The sequence below is a fragment of the Thermobia domestica genome, chromosome 13, assembly GCF_964235325.1.
Source record: "Thermobia domestica chromosome 13, izTheDome1.hap1.1, whole genome shotgun sequence".
Taxonomy (NCBI): Eukaryota; Metazoa; Arthropoda; class Insecta; order Zygentoma; family Lepismatidae; genus Thermobia; species Thermobia domestica.
In genome coordinates, this window is record NC_137466.1 from 198473307 (window position 1) to 198490931 (window position 17625).

General features: G+C 34.5%; 1 protein-coding gene across 1 annotated transcript; it reads left to right on the forward strand.

Annotated features, from left to right (window-relative positions):
* Positions 1–841: 841 nt before the first annotated feature.
* Positions 842–3621, forward strand: LOC145668931 (protein maelstrom homolog). Its single transcript, XM_081737210.1, has one exon. It carries the CDS (start codon positions 903–905, stop codon positions 2433–2435), a length of 1533 nt encoding a protein of 510 aa, XP_081593336.1. The 5' UTR covers positions 842–902; the 3' UTR covers positions 2436–3621.
* The last annotated feature ends 14004 nt before the right edge of the window (positions 3622–17625 follow it).

Sequence of the window (17625 nt, forward strand, 5' to 3'; positions counted from 1 at the left end):
GAGGCATAAAGGTTACGTTTACCAATAAACTACAAAATATTAATATAATGTTCAAGGTCAAGTATACCAGAGAAATATTGGAGATTAGAAATGTCTACGGTACCGTATAAAAAAGTACACGTAATAAAAGCCTTGTGTTTTGTACAATTTTTTCCCATTTTGGGGGAAGGATACAACAGCAATATGCAAACGTACTCAGAAGCCATTGGTTTTGCAATAGAAGAATGAAGTTACCACACCGCAAACACTTCCGGACTTAGATAGTCAGATAATTAGGTATTTTTTTTTTACCCCATCGCCCTATCAAAATGATGTGGAAGAAACACCTAATACACAATAAATGCATTTACTTCTTGTTTTATGTTTCTTTGACAATTTTCTGATGTCTCTATTCAAAATGTACTCTAGGCCTATTTTTAGACCTACTATTGACAAGCCCCGAATACATATTTCGTGCATGTTTATTTCTTTAAGTATTCAAGCTTTAAATCACATTCTTGATTCCATATTAAAGTGCAAAACAATGCTTTCCTCTTTCTTTCTTTCTTTTCTTTTTTTCTTTTTTTTTCGTTTTGTCACTGACAAGAAATCAATTTTTTGCATGGGAATCAGCTCCCCAGTTTCAGTTAGATATCAGCTATTGAATGAACTCTGATCGTATGCAAGCATTTGCTTATAATCCACATAAAACAAACAATAAAACAATGCAATATCCATAATAAAACATAAAAGGGTTGGCTGGTGAAATAAAGTTGGTTTATCTGTTCAGAAAATGACGGATCAAATATTATTCTAAAATATACCTGGCAATATTGAGTTACCACTGGCAACTAAGCCAAATTCGTATTTCAGCTATTGTTTACGTGAATAAGTGGTGGGGAAGTGAGTAAACGTATATCAAAATGCCTCAAAAAAAGAAGAAGTTCGTGAAAAATGGATTGTACTTCTTCATGAAGCATCTACAAGATAATTATGAAAGAGAAGGTCGCCCCATTGAAGGAGGATTGGAACAAATTTCCGATATAGCAACACAAAGATGGAACAACATGTCAGTCGATGAGAAGGCCATTTATGAGAGCATGGCTAATGAGTATAGAGTTTGGGAAAATCATTCAGAAAATAAGTTGAAGAGAACAGGCGTTAGCGTAGGTCGGACGCAAGACGAAGAAGAAGGCAGAACATCTCAAGTCAAGATGTATAGTGACATTCGAGAAGAGATAAATCATTGTGTGCAAACCAATGTGTTACCCAAGCGTAGCTTCTACTTTATACACTGTAATTATTACTGCAGAACCGAAGATGGTGTCTACTATCCATGTGAACTAGCAATTGTTGATTTCACTCTTGAGAATGGCATCCAAAGAGAGTACCACACATTCATTGATCCAGTGAAATTGCCCATGGGCTATACATTTGAGGCTAGGAAGTGGTCCGAAGAAACACATCAAATTGAGTTACCGCCGTTGGATATGGGTGAGAAAGACTACGTTGAAATTTTAAAAGGAGTCAAACATTTCATTACTGGAAATCGTAATAGTACAAAGTATAGGTTAGTACCACTTTATACATCCGGAGACTATACTGAGTGTGTTACTAATGTTATAACACAATGTTGTGATCTAAGTGGGGATGATCCTGATGCATTTAGATTTTATACAGTACATAGATTATTGTTTGAACTCAAAAATGCTATTGCAAAGGACAACGGAGATGCCAGTAAAGGCTTTCCAGCAGAGAGTGTAGCTGAAACGGAAATCCAAAGTGATCCATTTCTGTTCACCAAAGGTCTTTCGTGTTCATGGCATGCAGACACAGAAGCATTCCATTTTTGTAGCCTCTCTGTTGTGAAGAGGTGGTGCTTTACAATAGCAGAAAACTGTTGTCAATTAATGGATATAGATAAGATCCCAGGGGCACATTGTCCACCAACAACAGACTCTGCTCCACGGAAAGCTGAATTCAAGAACGATACCGAAGAGGAAGAAGATGATGATAGTGGATGGACGCGTGTGGAAGGAAAGAAAGGTTCTAAGAACAGAAACGAGAAGATCGTGACTGGAAAGTGTGTTCAGAAAGGTCACGTTAGAACTATTCATCGTAGTCCAGAGAAGCTGAGTGATGGTGATGATGAAGACGACGACGATGAGTTTAGACCATTGCGAAGGCCTTTAACTAAAAGTCGTGCTCAGGAAGCATTTGTGGCGTCTGAACGAAGTAAACTAGGGCTTCAAGAAGACTATTACCCTGCATTACATGCTATAAATCTCAACAAATCCTTTGGGCGTGGAGGTCTGTTCCAAAATGTACCTGATGTACCACTTGCTGTTGCTGGAAGAGGAGTAGCTACAGGAAGCGACATCAGTGTTTTAGCTACGAAAACACAAGGTCGTGGTCGAAGGTTGGCTATGAAATTTGACAAGCTACAATTGGAATAAGGAGAAAGCAAATAGATATGAAAGAACAAATCAATTCAAATACGGTAGAGAAAATATTTTGTGTTTCTGTGGATTGTGTTGAAAAGTTATAGTATTGCTGCTTGGTAATAAGCGTAAAAGATACTTTTAAGTGCTAGGATTGCTAAAGAGAAAATCTACTTTTCTATTCGTCAATTAAATACCGGTATTTACTTGAACATTAAGTTAAAGTTTCCACTAGATGGCTGGAATTAATATTGATGAACAACTCACATATTTTATTCTTTTAGTCTTAAAATGTAATGTATTTTTTTAAAAAAAGGTTACGTTCCTTGATAATAAAATGTTAACTTAATAGCATTTGTAAGTTAGTTCAAACTTAACAGCAACGTCTATCTAGATTCTTTATTGTTTGTTTACGCATTCAGCGCTGTCTGTTTTGTGAAAACTTAGTAAAAAATGTAATTTTTATTAAGTGCTTTCTTGTTTTCAAAAGTAGGATTCTTTTAGTTTTAAAACTTTATAATTTAAGGTAAAGGAATGCGCATATTATGCAACTATGTATACAAATTCATTTACATTTACTTTCCATTATTATTTTGAGAAATGACATTAAGTTCTTTCAGAATAGAAAGAAATAAGAATAGAGTAAAGTAAGAGTAGAATAAGAGAAGGTTATTAGTACTATGTAGATGGCGAGACATGCATTTGTTGAAATTCTAACCAATGTATTTCATGTCCCCGTTGACTATTTATGAATCTTCCTACTTTGTCAGAACTGAGTTCTATGAAGGATTAAGAACTTCTCAGAATCATATGAGAACTAAGTTATGTACACGTAATTGTCTGCATCTCTCAATATCAGGTCTAGAACTCAATATACCGGTGCAGAATGGTTAATTGAGATGAAAAGAATTATGTATTACACGGAGAAAATATTGTAAGATTAAAACATTTCATTGCATCAAAGAAGCAGAAAGTAATTGAAGTTTAGAACACGAGATTGTAAGAAAAAGCTCAACTTCAAGCATATGTTTTTAGTTTTTATTTTTGTAACTTTTTCGTATAAAAATTCAGCGTTATATTATGTTGATGTTAGAAATGTTTAAAATCAACTTTGATTATAAATACGTAACTTGAAGAACGAGGCATGTGAAATATTGTATATATATATATATATATATATATATATATATATATATATATATATTTACACAACTTATGACAACAATTATTCAGGTTTGTGGTTCATTCCAATTGAAGACTGTTTTTCAGAAAAGATTAAGCAAATCAACAGAAATAGCCAAAGTTCTAAAAAGTAATTATTTTTGGCAATTTTTATTTCATCTTAGTTCTTCAAAACGTTAATCACTTTGGGACGAATTTGTAATTAATTCATTATTCATTTTTGTAGTAAACAATGATAACCAAGAATATATGTAACAAAACTAAAATAGAAATCATTGTAAGATATGTAATAAATATGTGGCACTTATTTTAGTAGTTTACAAATTACCAGAGATTCGTGTCCTACTTTTTACTATGAAGAAAGGAAGAGTCCCACTTTTCACCACATTTAATAAATATATGCAAGTAATATCTTATATAGTCTGTGCTGTATTTTTCTTAACGTTGTAGAGTATACTGATTTTTTTTTTTTTTTTTTTAAATGACAAATTTTAGTTACGTTTTAAAATCTAGTACATCTGCTCCCGATGCTAAGCGTCGCTTAAAGCGAAACATCCCTTCCTCGCTTTATGTGTCCTTTCCTACTGTTACAGCTATTTCTTGTAAATCTGTGGCAACCCAGGCGCCCGATGTTTCCACCTAAACAGATGTTCCCGATCAAAGTTCAAAAATTCAGACCTCAGTCGCATCTACTAGCGAACCTTCCAAAACCCCACGTGTATTTTTTTAGATGTGGTTTTCAGCGAACTCAAGCTCATCGCCACTCACTTTATATGATCGGCCTAAATTTAGCCAGTACATACTCCAGCTCAATGATACGGTTTTTCGCCCGAAAAGAGCAAAATCCACATTTCTTCATCAGTCAGCTGCAATCTTTTTGAAATCTGACATGGTGGAAGACGATCTGATGGATACTGAGTGAACGGTAGTCGGCTCACGTGGAAAGGTTAGCCTTAAACACTGATTTTTGACCTTTTATTGTTTTTTTAAACTATTGTTTAATATTTTCTCTAATGTTACAATTATTAATACTTATTGATATTGTTGTACTGTATATTTGTTATTCTCATATATTTATTATTTTATCTTTTTTTGTTTTTATATTTATTTTGGAGCAGTTTCTGTCATATTTTAATATATTCGTTTCTACATTTGATTTATGGCAGTCCGTGGTTTTGAGCGGTCGTGTTGATCGTGACGGGAGCAAATAGCCTCGGTGCTGACGTCCCTATTAAAAATCAATTAATCAATCATCTTTAATGACATGTTCTCCTTTTGTGTTTCGAGAAGTATTCTTTTGTTTGTTGTACTTGGAGTGAGTTTGAACATTGTGAGAGCAGGATGCCAGAAAAAAAAATCATCATTGGTATTCTACAAGCAGATTAAAACTAGGACCGGAATTGAGGGCTGCCGACCGAAAGAATACAAATCTCCAGTATATATTTCGATCTGGATCCTAGCAAACAAAATACACAAAAAGTCCTATATTTAGCACCTAAAAAATTGTAGTTTGCATGTAATCTAGCACTTCCGTAAGGGTTTTCTTACATATTTCCAAAAAACTGTTTTAGGTGGACAGGTACCTTTTTGAAACTTATCGCCTTCATCGACTCCCAGTTAAAAGTCCCTATGCTAATGAGATGGACTTCAAAAACACAACTTTTCTTCTAAAGTATACCGAGTTTCTGGTGTCGAGGAAGCGTCTCAACAGAAGTGGAAATTGAACACCTACAAAGAATTCTTCTTTAGTGGAAAGTGAGCTGTCAGGCAATAGTCAAAAGTGCAGCTCATAGAACACAATCATAGATCAGTGAATATTTTAAAGTTGTCTAAATGAAAGAAAGTTGTCTTCTGATCAGTTTCTGTATCAGAAGGCTACAGAATATGCCGTTACAAAACTTAATATGGACCAATCCTGTCCTAAAAAACAGTCGATCGTACGTTAGTAAAAGATGGACTTCTACTGTCACTGATTCAATTGCACAATCTGTTTCTGGTAGGTGGAAGATACCATAAAGTGAGCAAATGCCATTTTTTTTTTTTCAGAAAGGTAATGAAGAAAACTACAATAATGAGGCCTTAATGAAATTACGTATATGCCTTCTGAAAGAAAAGTGGCCAGAATTGATGAGCTCTGGGCAAATTACTTTGTCTTTAAAAACGTCATTAGAAGACAAAACCCTAAATTGAAAAGATTGCCGCGGGCAATTCTTGTAGTTCTCATAATAATGCTTACTTAGAACGGGATTTTTTCAGACAAGCAACTACTTAATTTCGAATGGATCATTTTTTTCAGCAGCTTTTGTCAGTGGTCTTCTGATTATCAAGAATGAACTGACGACACAAAAATCATTTTGATCAAATTTTACTTACAAAAGATTTTATCCAGAGGTAGTAATGTATTTAAATCATATTTGAAGATAATAAAAAAAGAAGACTACCCCCTCCAAGAAAGAAAGAAAAAAATCTTTTACCATTAAAAATAAAAGTTGCTTGCATCTCTGAAATATATTTTCGTGCTATTATGTTGAACATCAAGTTTTTGGCAAAATAGCTATATATATATATATAAAACAAACATACAGAAATATAGATAACGTCAGCATTTAGAAAGCAATTAAAAGTTTATTCTTTCTGACAAAATTGTATAGATACCATTTTAGCTTCATTATATAGTATAACGCTGCTATTCCATACACTTATTGTACATCTTTCACAAGAAAGAAGAAAGCCTCTAGATAGCTTTTTCTTTAGGTTCGAAAAAACGATGAAGGGTTCAGACCATGAAAATTTTCAGTTCCACTCACTCAATTATATTATTATATTATTTGAAATTTAACGTTCGTTTCAGCACCGACATCATACGAGACAAGAACCTTCTGCTTAAAAAGTAGAATTTGAACCATTACTCGTTTTTTTTTTTTTTATACCTGAGACCACTTCCACCAGCAGTCTGGAAAACCTGGAAAAGTCAGAGAATTTTATATTTCTGGAAAACTCGGAGAATTTTCTGTATATTCTGGAAATTTTTGGTAAAGTTAGGTTTATTTCATTACTTTTACTTTTTATCTGCACAATGTTTGGAAAACAACTTTTCGCTATAGTAGAAGTCATCATATAATGAAGGACTTTTTAAAGGAGTTGACAGCCCTTGCGTCTGGAGCCCGTGGTTTCTTATCCCCACATTAAAAAATGATCCTTATGTCCAGGGGTGTACATAAGCTATTACAACCCCAATAGTCCTAAATAACACTTGTTCTGATCTTGTTAATTTTAATGTATCGATAAGTCAGAGCCCAACTATGTATGGTTAACTTTAATTTATAATGTAATGCGTTCCTACACTAGTTAGATTTAAAACTCTGTTCCGCCTGTCTTTTGAGATGTTTATTATTATTATTATTTTGCACGTGATTTCTGTGAATATTTTTGATGTGCTTGTAACTTTTTAATAAGATCATTTTTTCTAGCAAGTGCTCATATTTTTACAGAAAACGTGAATGTAGTAGACAGAGCTCAGCGATTATTACCACACTTGAAGAAGTATGTCGATTCAATTTCAGGTAGTAATTGAGAACCATCTTGTGACAGCTTTAAAATTGTTAAATCATGTCTGGAAGATTCTTTGCTTGGAGCTAAATTAGCTTTCTTCCAAACTGTTGCTTCAGACATTCAACCTTTTCTTATATGAAATTATGAAGCAGCAAGTTCTGAAAACCTGATGGAAGTTTGCCTAGAAGATGGTGTAAAAATCTTTGTCCGGCTAAGCAGGTTGATGTTGGATTTGCAACACATACAGCAGTAAAATCAGAGAAGTTATCTGAACTAAATATCCTTCGTTTTCGGATTGTTTGCATATTTCAATAGGTTTTTGTAAGAAGATTATGTGTAAATTGCTATTGAAATACATACGTACTTGTGCTGCATGCCTCTCTCCTGATTCAATTTTCAACAAGAGACTTGGGGAGGTATAAATAAACATAGCATTGGAAGCAGGGTTGGTTGGTTTAAACCAAAATGATTTAACCTCTCCCCCCCCCCCCCAAAAAAAATGCTTTAAATCGTATAAACTTCATAGTGACGTTTCCACATATAAAACCATCTGCAGTCGTTTTATCTTTGAATACCACTCATTTTAGCTTTGAAACATCTTGCATACAGTAAAAGACAAATTCTGACCAAAGCAGTGGTCGAAGTGACACGGTATGCGGTGGTATGCCATACCGTCTCTGTTTTTTCAGCGATGAAGGCATACCACCTCTAGGGCGGATATTCCGGGAGTTTGGAATACCTCTCAGTCAAGTAGGGGGTGCGGGAGTTTTCCCGCAGAAAATGTTAATATATAAACTCGGTTTTTGAGAATTTTCGTGTATAATTCTTTATAATACTCTCTCATACAACATAAGGGGATTTTTTTTTTAAATTTCAGAAAGTTGTTGGCGGGGGATAAAAGTCTCTCTATGTCCTCCCCCCCGTAACTAGAGAGAAGCTCTTCAATGGTTTTCAGTCATTATGTAAATAGAAATGCAGTCTTTTAGTCAATATACCCTCACTGTATTTCAACATATAGATAGCCGGTATGTCGAGTCAAAATCGTAATAAAACCTACCGCCTCTGCCTTTTTTCCACTTCGAACACTGGACCAAAGCATATATAATCTAATAAATAATAGCGTTACAGTTTCGGCAAAATATCTTTGCCTTCATCAGACACATTATCTCATACATTATACATAATTATACATCAAATAATGTGTCTGATGAAGACAAAGATATTTTGCCAAAACTGTAACGCTATTATTTATTAGATTATATATGCTTTGGTCAGAATTCGTCTTTTATTGTATAGTTTTATCTCCTTTTCACCTTTTAATCAAGGCGTACCATGTTCAATTCTCAGTCGAACCACAACCCTTCTTTCAAATGTACATCTAGTAGCAGCTCGGATGTCACTTTAAGCGAAAGTCTCCTCCTTGATAACCTCAGTATTACATAAGAATGTTAAGCCTAAACATGCGAAACGAAACCAAATTGTACGTTTCTGCTTGCCTGGATGGTTGTTGTTTTATGAAGAAGCCAAGGTTGCTTAAATATATTGATAACAATTGGCAAAATTTATCGACTGCCTGTGTAGCTTCCAATATTAACTTGGATTAGACTTTCAGTTTATTGAATGATATCTACATACTAAATTTGTAATTTAATATCACAGTTTTAGCGTACTGATTATGATACTTTGACCGTAAAATTATACATGCAAAGCAATAACAGGATTTTCCCGGTGGCTAAGGCAAGAGTTTTCCGATTTTAGAAATTGACTGACCGGACCACCCAACTTTATAATGAAACAGGACAATCCCGATTTCCGAATAAGCGAATGTTCTATTGGTGTTGGAATGAAATGAGTGGAACTTCCATTCTGCTGTTCAAAATCCAAATGGAGGACAATTTCTCTGGGATGTAAGTCGAGAAGCGGTTTGGATTCCGTTTTAAGCTTATGTGACCCCTTCCAGTATAACCCCGTTGCTACATAATAACACCAAGGTTAAACAAACTTATCTTTGTGCATATGTAATATAAATACATACAGTAAATTTAAACAGAAAAAAAAGTTTAAACAAAAAATGTTTTTAAAAAACATGTTTTTTGCCTACTCTGATTGGAAGTGCTTGTAAAGAATCATCATTTGTCTGGTCCTGCTGCTGATGAAGTAAGACGACTCTACAGTGAAATTTGTACTCAAGATTGTTATCACAAGAATGAAGAATTTTGACGTGACTAAGGATCGTTTAGATCACTTGTGGTTCTTCATTCTTGACAACACTAACACCAGCAACAACTTTCAAGAGTTCGTTAAGAAACTTCTAGTGTTATCACACAGAAACGCTTCCGTTGAACACAGTTTCTCATTGAATAAAGTTTTACTTATTTATTTATTTATTTTTGTGGATAATCTACACGAAAAATCTTTAGTTTCGCAGAGAATTGTACATGACGCTGTCACGTTCCACGGAGGTGTTCAGGCAATACCAATCTCAAAACAATTAATTCGTGCAGCAAGAAATGCAAATGCCAAATGGAAAGAGGCTCCTAGAAGGAAGCAGACAACAACTGAGGCAGTGAAAAATCGTTCAAAAGAAAGAAAGAGAGCTGCTACAGAGTTGGAAGAACTGATGAAGGAAAAAAATCCTTCAGAAGGCAGAAAAAGAAATCAATAAAGTTGATGAGCACATGAAAAATCTTAAGAAAAAGATCTAGTAACGTGATCATAATTGGAAATCTCATGTAGATTTTAGTGTTCTAGATTGTAAAGGTATTCTATATTTAGTATTCTACATACGAATACTAAATATAGAATACTTGATAATCTAGAATACTAAAATCCATAATGTTTGTCAATTGTCAGTATTTGTATCTCGCAACGACATTTTTGACAGTATCCATATATATCTGTGTGTATTGTCGTGTATGTATTAGCCGTACTTCATTTCCTGAAATAATAAAAAATCTAATAACAGTAAATCACTTGAATAGTCTAGTTTATGTAACTGAGTGTACTTCACAAGTACGTGGTATGAAATCTTTATACGCATTTTTGTGTATTATTATGTATATTTTATCATTCATACTTTTTGTATTTGAAAGAAGAATATATATTAATTGTATTGAAACAAGGAGCGGAAAGAGATTGCTATAAGGGGAGATAGAAGGCCATGAAAAAATACATTGTGTTTAACAATATTGTTCTTGCCAGGAATAAATAGGTACTTATTTAAGCGTTGTTCATATTTTTTATGATAGCTGTCGCAACTAAGAGAACATATATTATAAAACTACAAATTTTTAGAGAATGGCGGTTACTTAACTTCACTAAAATATAGTTTGGAAAATTTTCTGTTTTGGTCTGGAAAACCTGGAAAAGTCAGGGAGTTTTTATTTGTCTGAAATAGTAGACACCCTGCACCAGGAATCAAGCCCGGGATCACGTTCACAAAAAGCGTGTTAGAGCAGTTGGCCACAAAGGGGTTCATATATTTTTTTGTGATGGCTATAAAAGCAGAGTCGGGCAAAGCACAATATTGTAAATTGAAAAATTACTTGAAATTTTTTTTATTATTATTATTATTACCCTAAAATATCGTATTTCTAAATAGGAAATCTTCGCTTCTCTGGTATGAAGGCTGCTGGGAAAATTTCTGCGAACTACTACTAACTATTATAAGTTCCGCTATTATAAAATTACTAAGAATAAACATTTCTATGTTTAAATTATTTTTGATTGTTAAGTCTATTTGTTTATTTTTCACAGCGTCACACTTTATTTGAAGTAGTTTTGTTTGAGAAATGGAAATATCTCGTGAACACTATCGGGGAATGATTTTCTATTGTGTCAAACACCAAAGCAATGCATCGGGCGATTTTATTTGATTTTTGGAAATGAAGCACCATTCAATAGGACCATACAATTGCTTTTTTTCTTTCTTCTTTCTTCAATTTAAGCGTAGTCGCACATTTCCAAATGATGAATTTTGTGAAGGTCGTCCATTCACATCTCTTGATGGTATGAATGGAATGATTGTAAGAGGTTGGGATGTGACATACTATAAAATTCAGGCATGCTTGAGATGAAAGCAATACATGGGATTTCGCATGGAAGCCCGAACAAACGGAAACTTTCAAGCCATTGGATTCCAAAGCTTGAGCGAAGCCTAGAAACAGGCTCTTATCAATTAGTATAAAGAAATGCTAAAAAACACAATCAAGTTAACTCAAATTTGGTGTACTACAGTATATGATACTTGGATCCATTCATACGAACCCGAATGGCTCTATTTATGCTGAGCGTATACGCAATTTGTTTGCCATAGATATTCAATGAATTGCGTAAAACAAACCCAATTCGTCGCATCATTCTTCTCCATGACAACGCCAGTTCCCACTCAACACACCAACTTGTTGACTTTTTTTTTTCAGTAAAAATGTCGAATTTATGACTCATTGTCCATACTCACTTGATTTATCACCTAATGACTTCTTCTCGTTCCCATTTATGAAAAATACGATGCATGGTGAGCGATTTGTGTCACTTTGCAAACAGTGGTTTCTGAAGTAGGAGCCTCAGAGTGGAAAGAATGCTTGCAAAATTGATGTAAGCATTCGTAAAAGTGTATCAATCTTAAAGATGAATATGTTGAAAAATGAAAAAGCCATTTCCAGAATTTTATGTGTCTTTTTTCATATTGATTGCATAAACTTTTCCAGCGCGTCCTTGTATGTTTCAAGAATGGTACATAAACATTTTTTTCTTTTTTAAATTAAGTATTCATAAACTTACCTATTCCTTTTTATTATATGCTTATATGATTATCAAACGCGCTTTCGGCGCAAGAAACCTTCGTTCGATTCTCGTTTTGTGAGCTCTTGTGGTTTAGATCTGACGTTAAACTCTTTAAGTGAACGTCTTATATAGCGTCAGTACTCAAAAGAGACGTTGAAACTCCAAACAATCGGTTGGAAATAGATTACAAGTAAATAACATTGAACTCAATAAGAAAAAGGCGAAAAGGTAAAACAGAAAACAGTGCACAGCAGTGTACAATGTCAGTGAGTTTCTATTCCCGTGTGTTTTAATGTTTAACAGAAGATTTGTTTTTTACATATCCTAACCAAAAATTCTTGTTTTTTTAATCCTTTTTGAAGTCTACCACAGGCTGATGAACGAAGTAGCATCTTCCGAAAGCACTACCTGTTGCATGTAGAAGAATATTCTGCTATATATTTTTGCGGTGAGTAATAGCCTTTCCGTTTTTTCTCATTGAATATAATAATCGCTCGCAATATTGCGATAACATTGAACTCATTGACAACTTAAGAAACTAAACTGATGCCTGATTACAAATAATAACTTGGACTAATTTTGGTATACGTCTGCTATTTAGTGACTGTCGGAATTTCAAAGGGAAGTCCCATCTTCTTCAGTGGCGTTCGCTTTAAGTATTTACGAACATCTCATTATATTACATGGCATCAATTGTAGTATAGAGTTGTCGAACAACAACAAGAAAAAAAAAAAGTAATATATATGTGAATTTTTGAACCTTGCACTCAATTTGAGAGCGGTAGTGACAAAAATATTTGGGTCATCATTTCAAGAAAAGTTTGAGTCGTTCTGTGTAAGTTTAGATATTTAACACCTTCAATGAGCAGTGCATCTTTAGGTGCGATAGAAGACGACGCCTAAATCAAGGACAGCGTCTACAGACACGCTTAGTAAATGAAGATTTCTCAGTCTTCGAGGAGTGTGTCTTGACCTGCAATCTTTTGAATTTATGCTAGGCATAGTTCTGCCATCTAGTGCGATTTTCTTTGTTCAAAACATCACAGACGTGCTCTATTAAAGAAACGAGTGCAGCAACTTTGTTTGTTTGTTTAACGTTTCACGATTATGTTCTTAGGCTAATGAATGTGAATGATCCTGAAATTAATTTTTTTGTGCTTTCTCACCGGGCATTGAAGGACCATATACACCAATGGCGCACGGAATATCCACTCCAGCGGAGCGGACTGCAGTAACTTACATAGATATAAGAGGACTCTTCTTAATTTAAAATCCAAGTGTATACGAAAGAAAAAAGTTCGAAATATCCCAAAATATGCATTTAAAATACTTAAAATCAAGGGAACAAAACTATTATATATGAATATAAAAATAATAATTAACCTGCAGTAGTTTAGCTTTACCTTTTAGACAGCAAATTTGTGTGATCCAATACCACAAAGAAATGACATTTACTTGCACATAAACTAAACCACATGTATCATGGGAAACAATTTAAATGCAGTACCACATACACTGAATTAACACACAAAACCACATACAGCCGTAGGTTACAAGAAAACTCTGTACAGAGGGGTGACAGGTAAAGAGTGGATAGAAGGACAACTTTATTTTCAAAATCTGGGCTGAAAAATAGTTTATACTTGGTCATTCCGCTCAAAAATTTACACGAGAAAATTATTAATCGGAAACCCCAATCGTACTTTCAAATAATAAGCTTCTGTTTTTGCGTACAGTCTTATTTATTTACGTTATTCAACTACTATGCGTAACTGAAGTAAGTGAACACAGTAGTCGAAACCATTTACTATTTTTGAAAAATAAATAATTCGATATACAAAATACAAAATGTACTGCTGATTTCCAACGGTGACAAGCTTGAAGATAAATCAGCCTGTAAGAAATATTTTGAGAAGGAGTCGCTATTACAAATTTAATAGTTGTTTACTGTCGCAGTAAGTTATCAGTTCAACATCTTAGTGTTTGTCGGCTGCGGAATTGTTATTCTAGTTTGTTTTCATTTGTTCATGTTTTCATTATTGCTGTTGTTAATTGTTGAGTATACATAAATTTTATCATAGTAATTTTGTAGAATAATTTGCGTGTGTTACGAATCATTGCAAGAACATAGGTAAACCAAGAAGCTAAAAATAAGCAATGCATTCTCCCTATCACTCGTGCCAACAAATGTGCAGCAATTGGAACAAATACTTCTATATCTACAATTAACAAGATCCGCAAAGAATAAGATGAAAGAAATGTAAGGTCATTGCATAGGGAATTATCTTCTAGGAAAAGTAGGAAAAGTAGTGTTTCTTTCAAAAGGGTTGGTCCGAAGATATTATCCCAGATCGTGATATTCCTTCTCCCTAGAATTTTTTATAGACCAGAAATCAACATGTGTAACACTTATTAATTTTCCTTGAATATAAAAATCTCTCTCCCTTCCTTTCCAAAAGGATTGTTTAAAAAAAGAAAAAAGAAAGAAAAAGAAAAGAAACTCTAAAAGTAGAAAGTTTTCAAGTTTACTTCTAAGCTATGTATCACTGAAAGTCTCATCGAAATGTATTCAATGGTTTGAAGTTAACTGTAATATTATATGTTGTTCGTATGTTTTCTTTTTACAAAACTAACAATTGCTCGTAACATAAAACCCTGAATCTAATTTGAGTACAGCACGTTCATCACATCTTGTGCCCGAATAAAACAGCCTCCCCCGTGCCAGTGAAATCGACAGCGAAGACACATGTGATACAACTACGTCACAGTTTTTCTGGTTGCGCACGGGCAGTACACAAGTGACAACTATTCCTGCCAAGTGAGCGTTCTGGTGGACAAACATAATGTTCGTGGATTTTCTCGGGGTTCTCCAGTTCCTTCCCGCTTTAGTCATTCACTATTATCTCATCATCACAGTCTTCCTCAGAATCGTAAGACTTTAGAAGGGAAAAAAAGAGTAACAACCTTAATGATCTGTTACCATTTAGAGAAGTTTGTGATCTTCGTCTTCTTCGATTTGTTTGTTTACACGGTCAGCAAGATCATCAGTTTCATTTATTGCGTGAAATATGTCAATAACATTTGGTTGATACCATTTCGGAAGCTTCAGATGAGGTTTGAACACAGCCTTTCTTTACTCGATCGTCTATCTCGTCTTCATCTTTATCGTCATCAGATGGATTGTGTTTTTGTGTCAAGTCTCCTTATGGTTGCCTCTGGATAACTGAAAACCAATAGAAATTGTATCCTTCGCTTTGGAATCTGTCCAACACAAAAAATTCTTGTACTGTAATTACTTCGGAATTGTTCAAAGAGAAGATTCAAAAGTTCGATTTACCAACGATTTTTACCATTGTTTTAAGTACACTTTTAAGGGGAATAAGCTTTTGTTTAATCCAAGAAAGAGTCCCCCTCTTGACGTTTGATGCATATAAAGTACGGGACAAGAATAAGTGAGCAAAAGTCCCATTAAAACACGACGATTTTGCTTATATATTTTTGTTCCATACTTTATATACATTTCTAGAAGAAAGGTTTTTGTTTGATACTTCTGTGCCACGAGAGTTTGCAGTCGATGTTCTTTAAGTAAATACCGCTGAGGAAGATGGGAGTTGCCATTGAAACTTTCAGCGCTTGTAGACCTGAATGCGGCAGTGGTTTGACTAACAATAATTTTAAAATGAGAAATAGGTTTAAAATTTACCATTCTCTTTTGAAACTTATTTTATAGGTTATGTTTAGAAGCTAATACGAAACTCTCAACTTGTATGCTGCACTGTACATTTGTACTGGAAATTTGGAACTGGATTGGAACTGGAATTTATTTTGTAGTTTGCTTTTATTTATGTTTGATTAGACCACATTGCACTCAGGCCCACAATTATTAAATGATAAACGTATATCAAGACTAATCGAAGAGTGTTTTCGATTAGGCTCCGTAGACTGTAAGTCCATGAACAATCGAAAGTATGTTTTTCGTAGCTACTGTTTTATAAACATTTTAGACGACACTTAATGCGTCTTCATTATTTTGGAGATAAATCAAACAAAAATATACAAAATATGCAAAATTTATATCATATTTTCTATATAAAGACATATAAAAATTAATTACATGGATTATACAAAACAACTGAAAATAATTACAGTAAAATACAACCTTTTTCTATACATACATATATACATTTCTATTTCGACATTATCAAAGTACAACAAAACATCGGTTATCCTGTACAGTAATAAAGTCCAAGCGTTTTAATATACATTACAAGTAACTTCTGTTTTTCAGTTGATAATATTTTATATACGACCTGCAAATGAAAAGAAAGAAAAAATGACAATTAATAAATCTGATATAAAAGCTATTTTCTTTATGAATCTATATAAAATGATATCATGACTTACAACTATTTAAATTTATGAAACGCTCCAACATTTAAATAGTATGTTTAACATTTTCGCTCTAGTGTTAAACAACTACGCAAAATCCAGCTTCCTGTTGGGGGGCGGTGGCTCAGTGGTAGAGCGTTCACCAATGGTGTGTAGGGTCCCTGGTTCGATCCCAGTTCGCGACAAGTGGACTTTGTGGTGGACAAACATCGTGTTCGTGGGTTTTCTCGGGGTTTCCTCTCACTTTCTTCATTCCACCATTGGATTCATTTCTCATCATCACCGTCTCCTTTAGCCTAGCCGGCATAATCGTCGGACGTAAAACTTAAAGATTTCATTTCATTTTCCAGCTTCCTGTCAGTGTAGTGCGTTTTTAAAGGATGTATATCGGGTAGTAAATAAATAAAAATACATGTAAAATAAATAAACAAATATGCACAAAATAAATAAATAAAATTAAAACGTAAGCATGCGAATTACATGGCAAATAGTGGAGCTACAATATTACTTCAAATAAATGCTATCTGAAAACATTTTTAACAACAGAAACATAACGTGCGAAAAGTACAAAACTTTATTATTGTATCATTGGGTGAAACTGCTACTACGTCTGCTATTTGTTCTTCATCTATTTATATTGTGTCACGTACAGGGTGACCCAGTTTTGGTCCCGTAGTTTTGATTTGGCAACACTGGCGATAAATTGGAGCGAGGTGAGTGAGATGCCTACCAGCCGGTAGCAGGTGGCCTTGGATTCAGTATACAACGGAGCGTTGGTCAGTACAGCAGCACATGTTTTGTGTAGAAGAATTTATAAAGCGTAAGTCAATGAAGTTCGTGCAGCGAGTATTCAGACGTGCATTTGCTGACAAGCAAGAAGAAAAGTGTCATTAGGAAAAACAATACGTAGGTAGGTACACAGTGGCGCACAAGTGGTATTGTAGGTGACGAAACAGTCCGTACACCCGAAAACATCGCACGCGTGCGGGAGATAGTTCTTGCAGGCCCCAGACGTTTACCGCGGCGACATTCCCTCACACTGAAGCCTCCTCGAAGCAGTGTTGGATGATTGTTGCGAGATGATCTCAGTTCCTGCAAGTTCCAGACGTTCAGCGCAGCGACATTCCCTCCCATTAAATCTTCCTTGGAGCAGTGTTGGATGAATGTTGCAAGTTTCACCCATACACAATGAGAGTGGTGCAGAAATTATCGGAGGCAGATAAAAAAAAAAAGAGGACGAGTGCAGTGCTGCCAGGCCATACTGGAGTTAATTAACCAGAACCGAATATTATTGATT

Coding starts and splice junctions, on each gene's coding strand:
- LOC145668931 (XM_081737210.1), top strand. CDS start 903: ATGCCTCAAAAAAAGAAGAAGTTCGTGAAAAATGGATTGTACTTCTTC.